General features: G+C 43.6%; 1 protein-coding gene across 1 annotated transcript in view; it reads left to right on the forward strand.

The window, feature by feature from the left end:
- LOC142312862 (uncharacterized) overlaps positions 1-20,240 on the forward strand; it is a 103,818-nt gene that overhangs the window by 79,078 nt on the left and 4,500 nt on the right. The window contains exons 10-13 of the mRNA XM_075351848.1: positions 986-1,117; positions 1,200-1,323; positions 1,407-1,504; positions 6,247-6,337. Coding sequence (XP_075207963.1) covers positions 986-1,117; positions 1,200-1,323; positions 1,407-1,504; positions 6,247-6,337 — 445 coding nt within the window. The remainder of the gene's footprint in view (positions 1-985; positions 1,118-1,199; positions 1,324-1,406; positions 1,505-6,246; positions 6,338-20,240) is intronic.

A 20,240-nucleotide genomic window follows, 5' to 3' on the forward strand; every position in this document is an offset into this window, starting at 1 on the left:
AAAATAATGGTCAATTCAAGCACTGATTATGCATCAATGGGTCGTCAGTCAGGATTTGGCCCAGAATCAGCCATCTAGATATGATTTTATGTTGTATTGTTTAATATTGAATATTCAACAAATAATGCCCCCTGCTCCTAGTAATGGGGAATCTCCACATCCCTCCACCTGCAGAGCCGCACACTGGATATATGGTATACACTGAGGAGCTGATCATGTGACCCCTGACTCCTCCCCTCCATATGACATCATCACAGGTCCTGTAAGCACAGAACAGCGACATATCCAGTGTGCGGCTCTGCAGGTGGAGGATGTGGAGATTCCCCATTACATTAACCCCCTCAGTGCTGCGCTCACACTCCAGGAGACAGAACGTGTTCCCGTCTGTGCGGCTCTATCAGGAGATCTGTCTGTATGGGGTTAGATGGGGTCACTTCCCTCCTGACGCCGCTCGCTGCTCTGTTACTGTACAGTCTCCATTATGGCCGCCGCCCGCTCCATGTTGTCACTATCAGGAGATATTATATAGTTGGATTGTGTGTTATACCGGGGGCAGGACGGGGCCAGGACTGGATTTAGTGATCATGTGAAGCCGGTAACAGCTCCGGAGATTTCTTACATGGGATCTTTCTGATGTTACATCGTCATCTTCTCCCCATTCAGGTCCCTACAATATCGGATCCTCTGAGATCTTCTATAGAAGAGAATTCTCCTGATTGACCCATCAAGGATGGATAGGGACAGGGACAAGATGGCGGAGAGGATATTACACCTCACCCTAGAGATCCTCTTCCGGATTACTGGAGAGGTGAGAGATTCTGATGACGTCACATTACATCATTCTTATCTATGGGAATAACAGATGGACAGAACTGGAGAGGTGAGGACTCTGGAAATGTCTGTAGTGAGGTTTATTAATGTGTCTCTCCATAACCAGGATTACACAGTAGTGAAGAAGACCTCTAGTGAGCGCTGTCAGGACCCTGTGTCTGAGGGATGGGGAAGACCCCTGAGCCTAATCACAGGACCTCCACCTCACCCCCCGATACATGAGGACATCAATGACCAGAAGATCCTAGAACTCACCTACAAGATGATTGAGCTGCTGACTGGAGAGGTGACACTGCTGGGAATGCTGGGACATTATACAGTAACGCTATGGAGGGATCGGGGGATGACGGTATCATTGTATGTGTCAGGTTCCTATAAGGTGTCAGGATGTCACCATCTATTTCTCCATGGAGGAGTGGGAGTATTTAGAAGGACACAAAGATCAGTACAAGGACCTCATGATGGAGGTTCCCGAGCCCCTCACACCACCAGGTAATAGACAGGAGAAAATACACACGGCCTATAATTATCTGTATGTAAAGAATGAATTCAGTCTCTGTCTGTGTTTCCTTCAGTTATATCCAGTAAGAGGACAACACCAGAGAGATGTCCCCGTCCTCTTCTTCCACAGGACTGTAAACAAGAAAATCCTGATATTCCTCAGGATGATCAGGTAGATGGAGAGAAGGTGTCATGAAATCTCCCTGTGATGTGTAGATGGCTGTGAAGGTCTTGTGTTCAGTCTTGTTTTAGCCATCAGTATTATACACAGAATAGCCAATTTATCAAAGACACTTTGACACTCTCATGTGAAACCTATTACACACATGACCGTGTAGTACAGCATATAATGAAGTGATCAGTGTTCAGAATATGAGGATTGAACAATCTGACTTTGCACACGCTCAATGGTGCTAGATAAGGCAGGACCAGTATTGCAAACATTGCCAACTTTAGTCAGGTTTTTACATGTAATGAGGTCAAAAGTATACTAAGAATGGTGTAATCATGGAAAAATCTCCAGTGATATTGGATCCTGTGGATGTAAACATCTCATCATTTAGGTATCTGCAGCTGAATACAATGATGATAATCATCTAATGTATTAGAATGCAGTCATCGTTCCTTAGCACAGATGGGCTATAGCAGATGATGACAAGTTCCATTGTCATTGCTGGCAGGAACATGACTTGTCAATCAAATCTTCTGTTTCCAGCAGAGGCACATATTTTAGTTTTCTACAGTGGCAGATAACTTATACAATAACCAGCAGTTAAGTCTGCTTTACACGTTGCAATTTCGCATACGATATCGTATGCGATTTGCAACGCCCCCATCGTATGTGTGGCACGTTCAATTTGTTGAGTGTGCCGCACAAACGATTAACCCCCGTCACACATACTTACCCGTCCATACGACCTTGATGTGGGCGGCGAACGTCCTCTTATTGGATTTTGAGGGACGTTCGGCGTCACATTGACGTCACGCGGCAGCCGGCCAATAGAAGCGGAGGGGCGGAGCTGAGTGGGACGTAAACATCCCGCCCACCTCCTTCCTTCCGCATTGCCGGCGGGAGCCGCAGGACGCAGGTAAGATCTGTTCATCGTTCCCGGGGTGTCACACACTGCGATGTGTGCTACCCCGGGTACGATGAACAATCTGACGTTCAATTCATGAGGAATGAACGACGTGCGTGCAATGAACGTTTTACCTTTCTATCGCAATCGCACGTAGCTGTCACACACTGCAATGTACCTTACCATGCCGGATGTGCGTCACTTACGACGTGACCACGCCGACACATCGTAAGATACATTGCAGCGTGTAAAGACGCCTTTACAGTCATTGGTATTCTTTGAAGCTCCATCTTTCCTGACTTCTTTTCCATGCTGTCCTCTCTGTGCACCATACGTGCCTTGTCTTTGCTATCTAGGCTTTTTTAGCCTAAGGGGTACTTTGCACACTACGACATCGCAAGCCGATGTTGCGATGCCGAGCGCGATAGTGCCCGCCCCCGTCGCAGCAGTGATATCTTGTGATTGCTGCCGTAGCGAACATTATCGCTACAGCAGCTTCACATGCACTTACCTGCCCTGCGACGTCGCTCTGGCCAGCGAACCGCCTCTTTCCTAAGGGGGCAGGTCATGCGGCATCACAGCGACGTCACACGGCAGGCGGCCAACAGGAGCGGAGGGGCGGAGATGAACGGGACGTAAACATCCCGCCCACCTTCTTCCTTCCGCATTGCAGCCGGGACGCAGTTAAGGTGATGTACCTCGCTCCTATGGCTTCACACACAGCGATGTGTGCTGCCTGCTGGAACGAGGAACAACATCGTACCGTCGCTGCTGCGAAATAATGGAAACGTCGGACCCTACACTGATCATACGATAACGACGCTTTTGCGCTCGTTAATCGTATGTAAAAGGATTCACATACTACGATGTCGACAGCGACGCCGGATGTGCGTTACTTTCGAATTTACCCCACCGACATCACACCTGCGATGTCGTAGTGTGCAAAGTACCCCTAAGTCCATGTTGCACGTAGCCTTTGTCCTTGCTCTCTCAGGGTCTCCAATATCCAACAGCTACTTTTCTGGACTTCCAGCTCAGACCCACTAGAGTTGCTTTTGTTTCCTCCTTACCAGATTTCTGACCTGGTCCCAAGTCTTACCAGCTATACTCCAGGATTTCTGCCACTTACAGGTTTCAGGGTCAGTTTAGAAGAACAATGTCCTCATTCTACCTTATCACACATAGCCTGGTCCGGCCTTCTCTTTGCTTTTCAGTCTCTCACTTCCACTCTCAATCTCCAACTAAATACTTACAATAACGTGAAAGATTTCCACAATGCAATCCAGCACTTCCTTTAAAATATTACAATAAATCTTCTTCATTTCTTATCCAATAAAATAAGATACAGACAGACACCAAAGTGGCGTAGGAAAAAACTTACATGTGTTGAACTCATAGATTAATGTGAATTTACAAAGTGCGAATGTGCCGCCCCCGTGCCAGCAGCCGGGCTACTCGGATCCGGATCCGCAGTGGCTCGAGGGGTCTCCGGACCCGGAGGTCGTGCCGCCACTCAATGAAAGGGGGACTATGTACAGGGGGATTAGAATTTCGTGATGCCACCCAAAGTGCGTGGTAAGATGGTAAACCACTGCTGCTGTTGGTGGGGGAGTCTGGTGGCGATGGGGTAGCAGCAAGGTGTTTAACCCCACCGTGGGTAGGGGGTTGTGTCCCGGGGCCCGGTGATGGTGGAGAAGGGGAGCCGTGGGCTGTAGGCCTGGGAAACAGGGAGCAGAGAAACTTACAGTGGTTATCGTGGTGCTGGATGAGGCTGTGCTGATTTGTGAGGTCAATGAACACACAGGCAGTGATTCAACCAAACGTCCTGCAGTGCCGCTGAGGGTGAGCACGTCCAGATGACCGTTCCCAGTGATGTTACTTATGTGCTTTGGTCTAGTCCGACCCTCCGGGAGTCTCGACTTCCACAGCCCCTCACTCTCTGAGGCTACTCTCTCACGCTTTCTGGGAGCTCCAGCTCCCCAGCCTGCTCTCCTCACTGAGAGCTACTTGAGAGCCCTCTGCTCTCTTTGCTCCCCTGCCGACGACTGCCCAGTAACCTCCCACCCAGTCTGCCTGACTTCAAGGTGGGCGGCCCCTACTCTCCTGTACCTCCCCTCTGGTGTGTGTGGGACTAAGATCTGCATGCTGGTCCTAGAACATCATTGGGTGGCACCTGGAATAAAGGGAGAGATGGATGCTGCACGGAAAGGAAAATTGTGCAACACCCTGTGATGACCTGATAGGCCAGGGCGTCACACGAACATTTAAAAGCAATTATTGTAGGAAACCTCACCTCTCTTTATAAGCTCTTAAACTTTTTTCAGGTCTTGTATCTGTTACGCTGGAGTCTCGCTTGTGGGCTTCGCCCTACTCACTTACGTAAAGCTCCTCACTGAGTCTGACCTTCTCGCTGAGGTGTCTGTAGCAGCTCGTACAGATCTACTGTATTCGCTTGTTGCTGATAAGTTTGCTCCTGGTTTTAGGGTGGCGTGGTCAGACTTTGCAGGAATTGTATTCACTGTTTGTTGTAGAGTTCTGTTCCCTGGCGTCACACTGGCCTGCAGGTTATATATTAGACATCTTCTTCTTTGCATAAGTATAGTTTCTTGTCAGTTCCTTTCTTATGCTCTGACTGCCTGCATTCTTTCTTGACTTTCCTGGTACCAACCCAACTTGCCTTTTATTTATCTTGACTTCTCCTCTCCTGCCTGACATTCAACTGATAGCACTGTACCTGCTCCTTGACCCGCAGATCGGATGTTGTATGCTTGGGGGCTGCCCTGGAGTAGTACCTGGTGACTACCAGCATCTCAAGCATATAGTCCTCATCAAAGGCACTAGTGAAGACCTGTAGTCATCTAGTTACCCTAATCCAGGGTGAGCCCATCCAGTGGTGCACTGGGCCCACACCCACCGCTGTAATAGTATCTTTATCATATTTCTAACAACATTAATATAAAATACAAAAAAAGTATATACTTAATTTTTTTTAGAAAAACTAATATATAATAAATAATTTGTAAAAAAAAAAAAAGTATGCATGTTTTTTTTAATTAAAAATGCTGTTGGAAATATGATATATTCATTCAGAAGTGATAAATAGGTTTGTGGTTTGCTTCGATAATTGCTTTTAAATGTTTGCAGTTTGTGAATTCACATTATTTTATGAATAATATCTTGTAAAGCTTGAAACGCGTATGTTAGTTTTCCTAATCCACTATGGCGTCTGTAGGTCATTTTATTGGATATGAAAAAAATATATTTTTTTCTCATTGTTTAAAAGGAATTGATGTATTTTGTTGTAGAACTTTCATATTATTGTGCGATTTTCTAACTAGCTTGTTGGTTTTCTCCACTCCGACTTATTAAACACTACTGAAACAATGTCGGAATATACTGTCGGGTAGGCTCTACTAAATAAATATTTAATTTTTGATCTCTTAACAATGGTTCATTTATAGAACAAACCTCTTCCCTTCTTCCAGATTTTTTTACATTTTTAATATCACTCCTCAAGCGCTAAAATGGAGAAGTAAATGTTGCTACAACCTCTCTCTACGGAGCCACACATAGAAAACGGGCACTACAACCACAGTCTATTGAATATACAGATCAAGCTGATCATAGACATTAGATGTTGTCCGGATCTTCTCACAATTTTCTGGTTATGGAGACTGCTGGTTACAATTAGGAGGCGACAGGTTGGATTATACAGGAGACCTGCAGCTCTGTGATATCTACTGCTGTCAGTTTTGTTCATTTATGATCTTTTCTGTTCTTCTGAATCATTTCACGTGACTTCTCCATCTGTCTGTGACTTTTACAATATTTGTTTCAGGGTGAAGATCTGACCCATATTAATACTACAGAGACATATGTGAGGGGTGATGAGCGGTTTAAAGAGGAGATTCCTACAGATAACCGCACAGGTGAGTAGTGACCACTAAATGCAGAGAAGTCAAAGATTCTATTCTGTCCTTGGCTTCTATAATAACTTTTACGTTGGAATTTTTGTGTTCACATCTGCATGCCAGTCTTAATGAAGGGATGTGGGGATGTAAGAGGCGCCAAATCCATTAAGAGGCATTTACCAATTAATTCTGCACTTCTTCTCTATGACGTGCTCTTTGCCAGAACTCCTGCTTTATTCAAGGACTGGAGTAGCACTTCTGGCCTAAAGGCCCTGTCACACAGAGATAAATCTGCGGCAGATCTGTGGTTGCAGTGAAATCATGGATATGTTGTTCCATTTGTACACAGCCACAAACCTGGCACTGATTGTCCACAATTTCACTACAAATCAGTGCCAGGTTTGTGGCTGTGTACAAATGGAACAACATGTCCATGATTTCACTGCAACCACAGATCTGCCAAAGTTTTATCTCTGTGTGTGACGGGGCCTTAAGTTACACCACCAGGGCAGCATAACTTTCGGTGTACTTGGTCAACAACACCCCTTTCATTCTCTGCCCAATTTGGTGGATCTGGTCGGGACTGGTGTTAAACATCAAAGTTGTAAGATTTTGTAACTCTTCAAAGAGTTTTACGCCAGAAAACCAAAAACTGGGAAATACAAGTTGATGAATATATTTTGTATTTCAATGAGGCAAATGTGATGCCCTGGCAAAACCAGGTAGTCACAGAGGTTGTACAAATCTCTCAGGTACAAAACTCCATCCTCCTTGGCAGACCAACACAAGTGGAGTGTGGAGAGCAGCAGTGTCAGGGGTTGGGGCCCCTGGACTACTGGACTAGGTGGCAGATGGCAAGCAGGACCACAGGCAACAGAGATACGGTCGCGGGAGACCTTAAGTGGACCGGTGCAGGGTTGTAGCCCGCCGGTGCCGACAGCTGAAATCCGGTCCGGAGGCCGTGCACAGTCGGAGTGCCTGGACCCTAGGACGAGGAAGGTTGTAAGCCCCTTGTTAATTAACCAGCTGGGGACAAGGTTTCAGGCCTTGTTCCACCGTAAGCCCAAAAGCGAAACGGAAGCCCAACGCGGGGGATAGGGTGTCCACCAGAACCCACAGAGATTCCAAGGGTCAGATTTCGCGGGCCACAGCTTCCAACATACACAGTACCAGGAATGGACTTCCCCGTTCCAAGCGGAGTTGTCCCATTGAACAAACACGGAGTGCAGGAGGAAGGGACCCCTGTTTGCTACACCCGGTTGTGGGACCCGAATACAGCCTCCGGAGGTGACCGGTCACTGGCAATTTGGTTTACCACTGGACTTTGTGTGCAATTCTTTGGAACTGTGAATACACCATTCATCCCCGGTCCGACCCTGCATGTCATTCTCCGTAACCATTACTCCCGTACACCCTGGCCTCCGGGACTATACCTCCCCTACCCGTGGAGGGGATTCCATCCTGCTGCCCTGCTCCATCAGCCCCGGGTGTCCCATCACCAGGCAGCAGCAGTGCTACCAACTCTCACCGCAACCCACGGGTGGCGTCACTGACAAAGACTATATCCCCTGTAAATACCCCCTTTTCCTACGGTTGTGAGGACGGACGCCTGTACGAGCCTGGGTCTGGTTACCACTCGAGCCGGAACCCGGATCCGAGCAGCCCCTGCAGCGGCCTGGCCCCTGTCCGCAACACAAACGTACACAATAGTTCAGGGAAAGGTCATTCTGTATTCTTATCTGCTCTCTTGGATCTGCTGGAGGCTTCTGTGTGACTTATAATGAAATATCTTTCAGACATCATCTGGCTGTAGACAATAAGGGGGCTTTACAGGCTGCGACATCGCTAGCCGATGGTAGCGATGCCGAGCGCGATAGTACCCGCCCCCGTCGCACATGCAATATACAGTGTTAGCTGCCGTAGCGAACATTATCACTATGGCAGCTTCACACGCACTTACCTAGTCAGCGGCGTCACTGTGAATGCCGAACAATCCCTCCTTCAAGGGGGAGGTGTGTTCAGCGTCACAGCGACGTCACCGCGACGTCACTAATCGGCCCGCCAATAGAAGCGCAGGGGCGGAGATGAGCAGGACATAAGCATCCCGCCCACCTCCTTCCTTCCGCATAGCTGCTGGAGGCAGGTAAGGAGATGTTCCTCGCTCCTGCGACTTCATACACAGCGATGTGTGCTGCCGCAGGAACGAGGAACAACATCGTACCTGTCGCTGCAGCGAAATTATGGAAATGACCGACACTGCATAGATCACAGATTTACGACGCTTTTGCGATCGTTTATCGGTGCATCTAGGCTTCACACGTTGCGACGTCGTTACTGGCGCCGGATGTGCGTCACTTTCAATTTGACCCCGACGATATCGCAGTAGTGATGTCGCAACGTGCAAAGCCCCCCTAAGTTTGATAAGGTTGGATGTAGATGGCCATGTTAAAAATCGTAACACTTGTTTGAAAATTGCAGACTTGATGGGTGCAGGAGCTGCCGTCTACTGTATGAACTGGACTAGAATAAAAGGAAAGATTAATACCGTTTATTTCTATAGCACCAACAACATCAATTCCGCAGCACTTTACAGTTCAGAGGGTGCTTGTACAAACAAGATTAAACATTACAGCGTAATACATAATTCAACACATTAGAAGTGAGGGGCAGTGCCGTACATAGAAATCATAGGCCACCACAGCAATAGTCCTAATTTGGTCCCTCGACAATAAAAATAAAATAATATTCAGTGACGTCACAGAAGAGCATATCTCACAACTGTGCAGATGGCGACTGCCTAGCCTGGTGCGGATTTAATCTCTGTAAAGACAGTAAGTAGGCCAAATTATTCTGGTCGGTGTAAATGATAAAAGGATAGATGGCCATTCAAGTAGATACCACCTCTCTTCCATAGCCATCTTAATTTCCAACAGCTCTGTCGCCAATCGAGTTGTTGTGTTCTGAAGAAGAGAAGGCCTTAGAAAAGAAGCTGCAAGTTACCATTCAGCCGATTGGAGATTTCTGCTTGAGAACTCCACCGGCCCCAGAGGAAAAAGCATCAACTTCTAACTGTTTGTTGATCTCAGGCATACGCAGCACCAGAGCCGATGAGAAGGCCTGCTTCAGGGAGATAAAAGCATTCTCAGCTTCTGGAGTTCAACTCCTCGGATTAACCTCCTTGCGGATCATGGCAGAGATTGGGGCAGTTAGTGAAGAAAACTGTGGAATAAGTTGGCAATAGTAATTGGCGAATCTCAAAATCCACTGGACTTCCTAAACACCGTCAGGACGAGGCGACTTCAGAACTGCCAACTCCTTCTTTGGATTAATCTTCAATCCGGTATCTGAGATTATACACCCTAGGAAAGGATAGGAGGTTTATTTGAACACACACTTCTTGAACTTGGTGTATAGACATTTCTCCCTCAGTCTCTGCAGGACTTGGAAAACATTCCTCCTGTGTGTGGACAGGTTGGGTGGAGAACACCAGCATGTCGTCCAGGTACACCAGAAGAGAAGATCCTGGAAAATGTGAATTACAATCTCTTGGAATTGGATTGCTGAGCCCGAATGTCATTACTTGATATTTATAGTGACCATAGACCATTCTGGGTGTTAATGGCTGTCTTCCATTCGGCTCCCTGGCAAAAACTAATCAAATTATATGCTTCCTGAAGATCGAGTTTATAAAAGTTTTTGGACCCTGTGTAACGGTCGAATAATGACGGGATGAGTGGCAAGGGATAATCTTGACATAATCAGATTAAGTCCTCTACAATCAATGCAGGGTTGGATGGCGCCATCTTCCTTCTTCACAAAGAGAACCCAGCGCCAACCGGAGAGGAGGATTTCTGAATTAATCCCCTTGCCAGTTTCTGTTTGATTCACTTGGATATGGCTTGGGTCTCTGCCTGAAACAGTGGGTAGATTTGGCTTTGAGGCAGTAAAGAATCCGACAGTAGGTCTATTGAATAGTCATACGGCCTATGGGGTGGTAACATCTCCACTTCCTTTTTTATTGAAGACATCAGCATAGGACCAATTGGCAGATGGCAGACTCAGAAGACTTGATGGAGTAGCCAGGGGGTCGGACATGAATGAGCCATTTCTCATGGCAGGACTGACCCCAACTAAGCACTTTACCAGATCTCCAGTCCAAGACAGGCACATGAATTCAAAGCCACGGCAGGGCCAGTTAACGTGGAAGTAACAGACCAGGTAGCACATAGGAGGCTATCCTCTCTGAGTGCAAAATTCCCAATAGATGCTCCACTTACTCGGTGATGAAACAGACAGCCTCAGACAGGATTTTTCCATCTACGTATGACACCACTAGGGAAACTTGAAGTTGATGGATTGGAATCTGATACCGATCCTCTACTGCCCGTTGTACGAAGTGACTTGCGGAACCAGAGTCCAGAGTGTGCATGTTTTAAGCGCACCTTGGGGAGACCTGTGTGGCATACACAAGCTCCTGAAACAGGAGGCAGTGAGGGGGACAAGAACCATCACTGAGCAGCCAGGAAGGTGAGTGCGCTGACATCTCTGCCAGGAGGTGGAAGTGGGATAGTGTAGGAATGCCAGCGTTACCCATATGTAGATATTTTTTGTACACAAAAGGTGTCTGTAGACTTACAGTGCTACTTGAAAGTTTGTGAACCCTTCAAAATTTAGCTTTTTTTTTTTTTTTTTTTATACATCTGGGCCTATTTACCTGCATTTGAGCTAGGACGGCTTGCCATTATTGATGAAACAAAGAACTATTTATTTTACAAGAAAATTCTAAAGAAAAAAGTCAGGATACCTGTCCATCAGCTGGATATCAAGAGAATGGGAACAAAACAATAATCTAAAGCCAGCTTTACACGTTGCAATTTGTTGTGCAATCACGTTTGCGATGTGACACGCCCAGATCGCATATGTGATCTAATGAGATCGCATGTAGGTCGTTCATTTGCTGTCAAACGTGCGTTAGTAGTCTATGTTAAATTGATCAATTTTGTGTGCGATCCTTTAGATCATGTGTTCTGTGACGTATGCATTGGGCACCTTTTTTTTTTTTTTTTATTTATTGACTTGCCAAGCGTGTGTAATGTGTAGGGATGCGTTTTTACTATGTCATCTGCCATTCAGCTCTGCTACATGGCCGCTAACAGCAGACACAGACAGCCATGTAGCAGAGCTGAATGGCAGATGATAGCAGACACAGAGAGTGACATGTATATAAATAAGAGTATAAGACCGGAGATCACTTAACTCACCTGCTGAGATGACGCCAGGTCCCGCCTACGCACGTTTCGGCGCTAGCCTTCGTAAGGGGCAGTCTTATACTCTTATTTATATACATGTCACTCTGTTTTTTTTACCCACCACGGGGTTATATTGTGACCGATTTCTGTGTGTTAGGCACTTTCCTTGAGGCTGTATTGAGTTATATTACTTATTATCCGGACACTATGACTTTTCCTTCACCTCTCAGGTACGCCACCTTGTGCACTGCCTTGTAATTACACCCCTTGCTCTGTAATCATTTTATTTTGGTTTCAATAAAATTTACTGTTTTATATATTCGTTTTCTGATTCTTTTGTGTGTGAATTGGTGGTATTATAATTTTTGAGTCAGTTATATCCATTTATTATAACCATGGGGTGGTGGTACTATCTTTCATTTTGATTGACCACTGAAATCTCTCCTTTTGGTTTATTATTCAATTTTGGTTGAAAATTTGACTGAGCATTATTAGTATAGCTTCCAATGTGGAGACTGCCTAAGGACCTTTGGTGATATCATAATCATTTGACTGTGATGTTACTACAGGCCTGGACTCTGCGTAAAAGCTGAAGAGGAGATGAAGTGGTGGTACAGTGCTGGCCAAAAGTATTGGCACCCCTGCAATTCTGTCAGACAATACTCAGTTTCTTCTTGAAAATGATTGCAATCATAAATTCTTTGGTATTATTAACTTCATTTATTTTGCTTGCAATGAAAACACACAAAAGAGAATGAAACAAATCAACTCATTGATCATTTCACACAAAACTCCAAAAATGGTCCAGACAAAAGTATTGGCACCCATAGCCTAATACTTGGTTGCACAACCTTTTAGCCAAAATAACTGTTAACAACCGCTTCCGGTAACCATCAATGAGTTTCTTACAATGCTCTGCTGGGATTTTAGACCATTCTTCTTTGGCAAACTGCTCCAGGTCCCTCAGATTTGAAGGGTGCCTTCTCCAAACTGCCATTTTGAGATTTTTCCACAGGTGTTCTATGGGATTCAGGTCTGGACTCATTGCTGGCCACTTTAGTAGTCTCCAGTGCTATCAAAACGTTTTCTAGTGCTTTTTGAAGTGTGTTTTGGGTCATTGTCCTGCTGGAAGACCCATGACCTCTGAGGAAGACCCAGCTTTCTCACACTGGGCCCTATATTATGCTTCAAAATTTGTTGGTAGTCTTCAGACTTCATAATACCATGCACACGATCAAGCAGTCCAGTGCCAGAGGCATTAAAGCAACCCCAAAACATCAGGGAACCTCCGCCATGTTTGACTGTAGGGACCGTGTTCTTTTCTTTGAATGCCTCTTTTTTTTTTCCCCTGTAAACTCTATGTTGATGGCTTTTCCCAAAAAGCTCTACTTTTGTCTCATCTAACCAGAGAACATTATTCCAAAACGTTTTAGGCTTTCTCAGGTAAGTTTTGGCAAACTCCAGCTTGGCTTTTTTATGTCTCAGGGTAAGAAGTGGGGTCTTCCTGGGTGTCCTACCATACAGTCCCTTTTCATTCAGACGCCGACGGATAGTACGGGTTGACACTGTTGTACCCTCGGACTGCAGGGCAGCTTGAACTTGTTTGCATGTTAGTCGAGGTTCTTTATCCACCATCCGCACAATCTTGCGTTGAAATCTCTTGTCAATTTTTCTTTTCCTTCCACATCTAAGGAGGCTAGCCACACTGCAATGGGCTTTAAACTTCTTGATGACACTGCGCACCGTAGACACAGGAACTTTCAGGTCTCTGGAGATAGACTTGTAGCCTTGAGATTGCTCATGCTTCCTCACAATTTGGATTCTCAAGTCCTCAGACAGTTCTTTGGTCTTCTTTCTTTTCTCCATGCTCAATGTGGTACACACAAGGACACAGGACAGAGGTTGAGTCAACTTTAATCCATGTCAACTGGCTGCAAGTGTGATTTAGTTATTGCCAACACCTGTTAGGTGCCACAGGTATGTTACAGGTGCTGTTACTTACACAAATTAGAGAAGCATCACAGGATTTTTCAAACCGTGCCAATACTTTTGTCCACCCCCTTTTTTATGTTTGGTGTGGAATTATATCCAATTTGGCTTTGACAATTTTTTTTATTTTTTTTCATTGAAGACAAATTAAATGAAGATAATAATACCAAAGAATTTGTGATCGCAATCATTTTGAAGAAGAAACTGAGTATTATCTGACAGAATTGCAGGGGTGCCAATACTTTTGATCAGCACTGTGTGTTTGTGCTTCTGTGTGTGTACCTTTTTGTGTGTGTCTTTGGAATGTATGGGCTCCTAGTAGAATTAAAATATATATATATATATATATATATATATATATATATATACATACAGTACAGACCAAAAGTTTGGACACACCTTCTCATTCAAAGAGTTTTCTTTATTTTCATGACTCTAAAAATTGTGGATTCACATTGAAGGCATCAAAGCTATGAATTAAAACATGTGGAATAAAATACTTGAAGTGTGAAACAACTGAAAATATGTCTTATTCTAGTTTCTTCAAAGTAGCCACCTTTTGCTTTGATTACTGCTTTGCACACTCTTGGCATTCTCTTGATGAGCTTGAAGAAGTAGTCACCGAAAATGATTTTCCAACAGTCTTGAAGGAGTTCCCAGAGATGCTTAGCATTTGTTGGCCATTTTGCCTTCACTTTGCGGTCCAGCTCACCCCCAAACCATCTTGATTGGGTTCAGGTCTATTGACTGTGGAGGCCAGGTCATCTGGTGTAGCACCCCATCACTCTCCTTCTTAGTCGAATAGCCCTTACACAGCCTGGAGGTGTGTTTGGGGTCATTGTCCTGTTGAAAAATAAATGATGGTCCAACTAAACGCAAACCACAAGATGCTGTGGTAGCCATGCTGGTTTAGTATGCCTTCAATTTTGAATAAATCCCCAACAGTGTCACCAGCAAAGCACCCCCACACCATCACACCACCTCCTCCATGCTACACTGTGGGAACCAGGCATTTAGAGTCCATCCGTTCATCTTTTCTACAAAGACACGGTGGTTGGATCCAAAGATCTCAAATTTCGACTCATCAGACCAAAGCACAGATTTCCACTGGTCTAATGTCCATTCCTTGTGTTCTTTAGCCCAAACAAGTCTCTTCTGCATGTTGCCTGTCCTTAGCAGTGGTTTCCTAGCAGCTATTTTACCATGAAGACCCGCTGCACAAAGTCTCCTCTTAATAGTTATTCTAGAGATTAGGTGTGTCCAAACTTTTGGTCTGTACTATATATATATATATATATATATATATATATATATAAAATATAAATTTGGCAACTGGTAGGTATATATGTGTCTGGCATGATGGTGCTCTGTGTAAACAGTGAGGGAAATAATTGTTTGATCCCTTACTGATTTTTCCCACTGACAAAGACATGAGCAGTCTATAATTTAAAGGGTAGGTTAATTTTAACAGTGAGAGATAGAATATCCAAAATAAAATCCAGAAAATCACATTGTATAAATTATATAAATTTATTTGCAGAGAGCAATAAGTATTTGATCCCCTACCAGCCATTAAGAGTTCTGGCTCCTACAGACCACTTGGACGCTCCTAATCAACTTGTTACCTGCATTAAATACAGCTATTTTAAATTGTCACCTGTTTAAAAGACTCCTGTCCACAGACTCAATTAATCAGTCAGACTCTAACCTCTACAACATGGGCAAGACCAAAGATCTTTCTAACGATGTCAGGGACAAGATCATAGACCTGCACAAGGCTAGAATGGGCTACAAAACCATAAGAAAGATGCTGGGTGAGAAGGAGACAACTGTTGGTGCAATAGTAAGAAAATGGAAGAAATAGAAAATGAGTGTCAATCGACATCGATGTGAGGCACCATGCAAAATCTCACCTCGTGGTGTATCCAAGATCAGGAGGAAGGTGAGAGATCAGCCTAAAACTACACACTTGTTAATGATCTCAAAGCAGCTGGGACCACTGTCACCAAGAAAACCATTGGTAACACATTACACTTTGATGGCTTACAATCCTGCAGTGCCCTCAAAGTCCCACTGCTCAAGAATTATTGAATGTTCTCAGTGAAAGGAACAAAATTATAATCTTGTGATACCTTTTAATGGTTAACTAAAATAAAATAAAGTGATGTTACAAAGCAAAATTTCGAGACATCTCAGGTTCCTTCATCAGGCATGGTATGACAAAATATCTGGTATGACAGAAACAAATATATGCACAAACAGAGCAGAGGGATGTCATAATAAGACATTTAAATAAACAAACACTAAGCTTAGAAAGTGAATCCTTAATTAGCTTTGATTAGTGGTATAAAGGTAGCTGGTGTGAAAGGACCTGAGATGTCTCAAAAGCTTCCTTTGTAACATCACTTTATTTTATTTTAGTTAGCTATTAAAAGGTATCACAAGATTATAATTTTCAAAACAAAAAAGTGAGCCGGAGTATGAGATGGTATACATGGAACTTGTGAGACCATGTTCACACTGGCCATGAGACAAAGAGAAACCAAGGAAAAAAAAAATTGTGAAAACATACCCTGCTGTAACTAAATAAAAGCATAGTGCATATAAACATAGGGTACTTAGTAAACACTGTTTTTGATAAAAAAAAAGCATAAAGCTATCCCACCAAATGTCAAGGTGTACCCAGTTGGGATAGTACCTACACTCTCTAATATTTAAAACCTTACCATGGGTCTAAAATAGGCCTCAATGTAGCTAAGGGCTGAGAGCGACCGGGTCCCAACAGGACACACACAGTCAGGGGGATTCACAGAATTAAATGTCCAGCTCGCTGAGAAGGGGGCCACTCCCTGTTTGTACTGAATACAAAAAAACTACATAAAAACAAAAAAGTGAGCCGGAGTATGAGATGGTATACATGGAACTTGTGAGACCATGTTCACACTGGCCATGAGACAAAGAGAAACCAAGGAAAAAAATTGTGAAAACATACCCTGCTGTAACTAAATAAAAGCATAGTGCATATAAACATAGGGTACTTAGTAAACACTGTTTTTGATAAAAAAAAAGCATTAAGCTATCCCACCAAACGTCAAGGTGTACCCAGTTGGGATAGTACCTACACTTTCTAATATTAAAACCTTACCATGGGTCTAAAATAGGCCTCAATGTGGCTAAGGGCTGAGAGCGACCGGGTCCCAACAGGACACACACAGTCAGGGGGATTCACAGAATTAAATGTCCAGCTCGCTGAGAAGGGGGCCACTCCCTGTTTGTACTGAATACAAAAAAACTACATAAAAACAAAAAAGTGAGCCGGAGTATGAGATGGTATACATGGAACTTGTGAGACCATGTTCACACTGGCCATGAGACAAAGAGAAACCAAGGAAAAAAAAATTGTGAAAACATACCCTGCTGTAACTAAATAAAAGCATAGTGCATATAAACATAGGGTACTTAGTAAACACTGTTTTTTATCAAAAAAAGCAGGGTATGTTTTCACAATTTTTTTCCTTGGTTTCTCTTTGTCTCATGGCCAGTGTGAACATGGTCTCACAAGTTCCATGTATACCATCTCATACTCCGGCTCACTTTTTTGTTTTTATGTAGTTTTTTTGTATTCAGTACAAACAGGGAGTGGCCCCCTTCTCAGTGAGCTGGACATTTCATTCTGTGAATCCCCCTGACTGTGTGTGTCCTGTTGGGACCCCGTCGCTCTCAGCCCTTAGCCACATTGAGGACTATTTTAGACCCATGGTAAGGTTTTAATATTAGAGAGTGTAGGTACTATCCCAACTGGGTACACCTTGACGTTTGTTGGGATAGCTTTATGCTTTTTTTGATCAAAAACAGTGTTTACTAAGTACCCTATGTTTATATGCACTATGCTTTTATTTAGTTACAGCAGGGTATGTTTTCACAATTTTTTTCCTTGGTTTCTCTTTGTCTCATGGCCAGTGTGAACATGGTCTCACAAGTTCCATGTATACCATCTCATACTCCGGCTCACTTTTTTGTTTTTATGTAGTTTTTTTGTATTCAGTACAAACAGGGAGTGGCCCCCTTCTCAGCGAGCTGGACATTTAATTCTGTGAATCCCCCTGACTGTGTGTGTCCTGTTGGGACCCGGTCGCTCTCAGCCCTTAGCTACATTGAGGCCTATTTTAGACCCATGGTAAGGTTTTAAATATTAGAGAGTGTAGGTACTATCCCAACTGGGTACACCTTGACGTTTGTTGGGATAGCTTTATGCTTTTTTTGATCAAAAACAGTGTTTACTAAGTACCCTATGTTTATATGCACTATGCTTTTATTTAGTTACAGCAGGGTATGTTTTCACAATTTTTTTCCTTGGTTTAAGATTATAATTTTGTTCCTTTCACTGAGAACATTCAATAATTTTTCAACTGGCTAACACGGTACCAAAACCTTTTCACTTGTAACTGCTCAAGAAGGCACATGTGCAGGCCCGTCTGAAGTTTGCCAGTGAACACCTGGATGATTCTGAAAGTGATTGGGAGAAGGTGCTGTGGTCAGATGAGACAAAAATTTAACTCTTCGGCATTAACTCAAATTGCCGTGTTTGGAAAAAGAGAAATGCTGCCTTTGACCCAAAGAAAACCGTCCGCACTGTCAAGCATGGAAGTGGAAACATTATGTTTTGGAGGTGTTTCTCTGCCTAGCGCACAAGACTACTTCACCGCATCAATGGGACAATGGATGGAGCCATGCATCGTAAAATCCTGAGTGACAACATCCTGCCCTTCCCTTCCCTTCCCTAGGACATTAAAAATTGTTCATGGCTGGTTCTTCCAGCATGCCAATGACCCAAAACATAAAGCCAAAGCAACAAAGGAGTGGCTCAAAAAGAAGCACATTAAGGTCATGTAGTGGACTAGACAGTTTCCAGACCTTAATCCCATAGGAAATTTATGTGGGGAGCTGAAGCTCCAAGTTGCCAAGCGACAGCATCAAAATTTTAATGATTTAGAGATGATCTGCAAAGATGAGTGGAGCAATATTCCTTCTGAGATGTACGCAAACCTCATCATCAACTACAAATAATGTCTGACTGCCGTGTTTGCCAAGAAGGGTTTTGCCACGAAGTATTAAGTCGTGTTTGCCAGAGGGATCTAATACTTACCGTATTTCTCTCTGCAAAATGCAAATAAATTTATAGAATTTATACAATGTGATTTTCTGGATTTTAATTTGAATATTCTACCTCTCACTGTTAAAATTAACCTATCCTTAAAATTATAGACTGTTAATGTCTTTATCAGTGGGCAAACTTTCAAAATCAACAAGGGATTAAATTAATTATTTCCTTCATTATACATATACAGTGCCTTGCAAAAGTATTCACCACCTTGGCATTTTTCGTGTTTTGCTACCTTATAACCTGGAATTTCACTTTGTTTTTTTTATGCGGGTTTGCATCAGTTCATGTAAAGAACATGCCTACAACTGTGAACATTTATTTTTTATTTTATTGTGAAGCAAACAAAGAGGACAAAAGAACTGAAAACAACCAGTATTCCCATAGATTGGGAGCAGGGCCCTCATTCCTATTGTAGCTGCTGAACTATTGGCTCTATAGGCTACTTTGTTTTGGTTTTGTCTGTATAAGCCCGCACTTGATTGTAAAGTCCTGCAAGATATGTTGGCGCTATAAAAATAAACTTTATTATTAGTGTGCATATTTATTCCCCCTCTAAAATCAGTACTTTGTAGAGCTTCCCTTTGCTGCAATAACAGCTGCAAGTCTCTTTGGATAAGTCTTTGAGCTTTCCACATCTAGCCACTGGGATTTTTGCTCATTTCTCAAGCCAAAACTGCTCCAGCTGTTTCAAGTTACATAGTTTCCTCTGGTGAACAGCATCTTCAAGTCTGTCCACAGATTCTCAATTATACTAAGGTCTGGGCCGCTTCAAAACATTTACACGTTTCCCCTTAAGCCACTTAAGTGTTGCTTTTGTAGTATGCTTTGGGTCATTGTCTTGTTGGAAGGTGAACCTCCGTCTCAACCTCAAATAGACTGAAACAGGTTTTGTTCAAGAATATTTCTGTATTTTGCATTGTCCATCTTCCATTTGAATCAGACCATTTTTCCCTGCCACTGCTGCTGAAAAACATCCCCATAGCATGATGCTGCCTCCAGTGTTCACTGTGGGCATGGTTTTCTTGGGGTGATGAATGGTTTTAGTCTGGCGCAAGACACAGCATTTTACTTGGTGGCCAAAAAGCTAGACTTTGGCCTTATCTGACCACAGTACCTTCCTCCAAACATTTGGGGAGTCTTCCACGTGTTTTGGCAAACTTAAAACAAGCCTTCCAATTTTTGGCTGTAAGTAAAGGTTTTTTTCTTGCCACTCTTCCATGAAGGCCAGCTCTATAGAGCATACAACTTATTGTGGTCATATGGACAGATACTCCAGTTACCGCTTAGGAACTCTGCAGTTCCTTCAGGGTTACCCTTTGCTCTCTTTGCTGCCTCTCTAATTAATGCCCTTCTTGCCCGGGCTGAGAGTTTTGGTGGACTCTCTTGGCAGATTTGTAGTGGTGCCATGTTCTTTCCATTTGATGATAATGATTTTGATGGCGTTCCGGGGATCATCAAAGGTTGGGATATATTTTTTTAGAATCCAACAGTGGCTTGTACTTTTCAACAACTTTGTCTC

Source organism: Anomaloglossus baeobatrachus, chromosome 5 (genome assembly GCF_048569485.1).
Source record: "Anomaloglossus baeobatrachus isolate aAnoBae1 chromosome 5, aAnoBae1.hap1, whole genome shotgun sequence".
Classification (NCBI taxonomy): domain Eukaryota; kingdom Metazoa; phylum Chordata; class Amphibia; order Anura; family Aromobatidae; genus Anomaloglossus; species Anomaloglossus baeobatrachus.